The sequence below is a fragment of the Nannospalax galili genome, unplaced genomic scaffold, assembly GCF_000622305.1.
Source record: "Nannospalax galili isolate Female #2095 unplaced genomic scaffold, S.galili_v1.0 scaffold54, whole genome shotgun sequence".
NCBI lineage: Eukaryota > Metazoa > Chordata > Mammalia > Rodentia > Spalacidae > Nannospalax > Nannospalax galili.
The window spans coordinates 14410900-14415023 of NW_008341028.1; the positions used below are offsets into that span (position 1 = coordinate 14410900).

Genomic DNA, 4124 nt, shown 5'->3' on the forward strand with positions numbered 1-4124 from the left:
GTCAAATACTTGTAGTGAATTCCACCAATTAACCATCTTCCCTAAATTATCAGCACATTCCTCCTAACTTGACAGAACAATTCAGTGCTTGTGTGTAAAACACAAACTCTTGAGTCAAGGTGAAAGGTCATAAAGTAAATAAGCAAGCCTGCCACAGCTCAATGTACATGATGGCTGTGCTTATATTAATAGCTCCCAACAGCTCTTATCTTGTCTCTCTCTTCCTGCCTCCTCTCTTTCCTTTATCAAAACTCTTGGGATTATATTAGACCTACTCCAATAACCCAGGATAATCTCTTTATCTCAAGATTCTTAATTTAATCATACATTCAAAATTCCTTTACCTTATATTGTAGTCTTAAGGTTAACAGAATTACTACAGTAAATGTCATTAATCTGCAAGCCAAAATTGTGTATGTATATATATATATATATATACACACACATACATATATATGACCAATAAAATTATATATGTTTATGGTTTGGGTTTTGTTTTGAGACAGGGTCTTACTGTGTAGCTCTGGCTAGCCTTGAACTCATAGAGACCTCTTGACCTCTCCTACTGAATGCTGGGATTAAAGGCATGTGCCACCATGCTTGACAAAATTGTATAATATGATGTACAACATGATGTGATATAGGTATAGGTTGTAGAACTGACTAAATGCAATAATTAGCATAGCCATGACCTCATATATTTTTCATTAATTAAAATACATTACATCTAGAAAATATTAAAATAGAAATACAGAAACAAAAACATCCATGTCTTAGACTGGATGTTACATTATGTTATTAAGTAACTGTATCAGCCAAAAAGTAAAAAAGAGAGAGAAGAAAGGAAATGCACAAACAGGAAATCGCAGGAATGTTAGTCAAAAGGGAGATGTTTGAACCAACTGACCGTGTAGTATATAATAGAGCTATTAAAGAGGAACATTAGATTTGTCTCTATAGACCTGCAGGAGTGTCCTGAATGAAAGTAAGAGTAGAGGAGGAAGTTACAAGGTGATGAGAGCATGATTTGCTTGTTTGTTTGTTTGAGACAGGGCCTCACCATGTAGACCAGGCTGACCTGGAACTCACAGAGACCAGCCTGCCTCTGCTCCTGAGTGCTGGGATTAAAGGTGTATCCACCATGGCCAACCATGATTTCATTTTTAAAGAACAAACATTAGTCCTCCAAATTGTTTAGCTCTCTGGGCCAGTTTAATGTAAGTCTTGACCCTTCCTCTGTGGAAAAAGAACAATGGAGATTCTGGGCTACTGAGCTCTTGCAAAGGTTAAATGTGACAATGTGCCAGGTGCTTAGAATCTCGACCTAGAGTTTGAATGCCTCCTTGGAGAGGTGGGAGGGAGAAGATATTGAATGCTCAATTAGGACCTGGGCAGGTGGGGTAAGATCAGACCTAGGGTTAGGGGTGTTAAAAAGTGGTGAAAAATGACTATGTCTTTTTGTATATTTTTCATGGTTGCAGAGGAGAAATTGTAACTGCAGTTTTTTTAATGTATTTATTTTATGCAAGTATGTGTGGGGGTACACATAAGCCTCGACATGTGTGGAGGTGAGAAGACAACTTTAAGGAATCAGTTCGCTCATTCCACTACATGGGTTCCAGGGTTACTGGGCTTGGTGGCAAGCGCCTTTACCCATAGAGCCATCTTGCTGGCCCTGTAGTTGTTTTAATAGTCTAGTATTTTATGGGTAGATTCGGTACCAGTACCATAACCATCGACACCGAGTAAGGAAAAGCATGCACCTAGAAACATCATGATTCTACGTTTAGTTATTTTGGAAAAAGTATTTAACGCTAATATAAAGAGAAAAAAGGCAGGAGAGCCCTAATCCAAGTGGGTCTTGTGTATCTGCAGCATCTACTGCCGAGGCTGCTCCAAGCCTCTATGCTGCACATGCGCACTCTTGGACCGCAACCACAGCCATCTCCAGTGCGACATTGGCGAGGAGATCCAGCAGAGGCAGGATGAGCTGGACACCATGACGCAAGCGTTGCAGGAGCAGGACTGTAGCTTCGACAAGGCGTACCAACAGATGCGCTCGGCCATCGGCCAGCTGGGGCATGCGCGCGCAGATACGGAGGAGCTGATCCGTGCGCGTGTGCGTCAGGTAGTAGCGCACGTGCAGGCGCAGGAGCGGGAGCTGCTGGAGGCGGTGAACGCGAGGTACCAGCGTGACTACGAAGAGATGGCCGGTCAGTTGAGACGCCTGGATGCTGTCCTGCAGCGCATCCGCACCGGCGGCGCGCTGGTAAAGAGGATGAAGCTGTACGCCTCTGACCAAGAAGTGCTGGACATGCACGACTTTTTGCGCAAGGCGCTTTGCCGCCTACGCCAGGAGGAGCCCCAGAGCCCACAAGTCCGGGTGCGCGCCAGTGGCTTCGAGGAGTTCAAGGTGCGCCTGCAAGACCTGGTTTCTTGTATCACCCAGAGGACGGGTAAGCTTGTTTGTCATTTAAAGGTTTGTGCATCGTTGCTGCTCCTGGGGGAGGGCAGAACAGAAAAGATCATCCCCATTTGACAGATAAAGACATCTGGATTTTTATTGTTTGTTGGGTTTGGCTAGGTCTTAAGTTCCAAGGTGCAGAATGAGAGGGAGAAGAGAGGCTGTCCTGATGTGGGGGTACTTTTGCTAACTTTTAAGACCCTATGGAATAGCTGTAATTTTGTGTACCTTGGGAGACATGTGGAAGTTGAGAAGCCCCAGAGCTGAGAACTGAATGTGACATCCTTTCAGTCTTAAGGAGTTCTTTTAAACCCCTAGTGCTCCGGAAAAAAGAAATCACCTGGGAAGTAAGGTTAGGAGAGAAGGAGGCTCAGAAAACCTGGGACTGAGGTGCTTGGTCAGATACTGAGCAGAAGAGATTCCCTTGCCCTGAGGGTGAGGCAACAGTTGCCAACCTCTAGGCATTGACTAGTATTGTACTCTGATGAGGTAGGGAAACACTAGACCAGTTCCTGAACTTGAAAGTTGTCCTATCCCAGTGGGAGAGGAGCCAGGGTCACATTGAGTAGCTAGAGAATGAGAAGTGCTTGGCTCTTCACCAAAACCCGGGACTGATATGAGCTGGAGACATAAAGAAGCTTTCAAAACAAAAGTCAAAGGTGCACAGGAGTGCCTTCAGAGCTTTTGTTTAACTCTCTAGACTGGAGTGTGAGCTCTGAGCAGCTTGTGTAGGGTGCCCCTTCTGGAAAAGGAGAGAATCTGAAAGCCCCTGGCAGGTTCCAAGGGGGGAGGGCTCCCTCATTTCTCTCAGAGCTGGTGGCTATAAACTCATAAAGATATGATCCTAGAATGAGTCATATCTATTCTCCATCTAGGTAGCAAACAATTCCCCAGGTAGGAAAAGAGGAATACCTGGCTGGGATTAGAGCCAAATGAATCACTTTCTGATACCACACCCTCTGGTCTGTCTAGGTTCATAACTGCAGCAATCAAGTGAGTTTTCCTTCCAACAGCCCCTCTGTGGAGATGTGCCCAACACTGAGTGTCCAGTAAAAGCAATAGCCTCCTTCCTGTCACTGTCCCAGCCCAGGTTCTTCTTACCCTAGTGCCCCTGATCTGCCTGCCCTTTCTCTCTGTTCTCCAGATGCAGCTATGACCAGGAGAGCCAGCCCAGAGGCAGTCAGCACTCCCAAGGATCCTCTTGACCTTGAGCTGGTGAGAGGGGTTTGATTTGTGAGGGGAGGTGGTAAGGCTCAGCAGATATGTGGTTGGGAGTTCTGGTGTCTAACTCCAGAGAGAGTGCCTAAGGGACAGCAAATGGCTGGACTGGAGCTCTCAGGAACATAGTGTTAAGGAAGGCATTAAGGAAGTGTTGACTTGGGGCTGGAGAGATGACTCAGTGGTTAAGAGAATGGGAGAATACCCAGGTTCAATTCCAAGCACCCATATGGCAGCTAACAACCATTCATAACTCCAGTTCCAGGGGATGCAATGCCTTCTTCTGACCTCCATGAGCACTGCATGACACAGGCGCACTTGCATACATGGGGCAATACACCTATACACATAAAGAATAATAAATAAAATTTTTTTTGGTCTTTTTGAAGCAGGGTCTCCCTGTAGCCCCAGCTGTCCTGGAACTCACTATGTAGAACAGGCT

General features: G+C 45.4%; 1 protein-coding gene across 6 annotated transcripts in view; it reads left to right on the forward strand.

Annotated features, from left to right (window-relative positions):
- Pml (promyelocytic leukemia) overlaps positions 1-4124 on the forward strand; it is a 36411-nt gene that overhangs the window by 15614 nt on the left and 16673 nt on the right. For all 6 annotated transcript variants that reach the window (XM_008836469.3, XM_029565076.1, XM_008836470.3 and 3 more), the window contains exons 3-4: positions 1876-2456; positions 3609-3679. In XM_008836469.3, coding sequence (XP_008834691.1) covers positions 1876-2456; positions 3609-3679 — 652 coding nt within the window. The remainder of the gene's footprint in view (positions 1-1875; positions 2457-3608; positions 3680-4124) is intronic.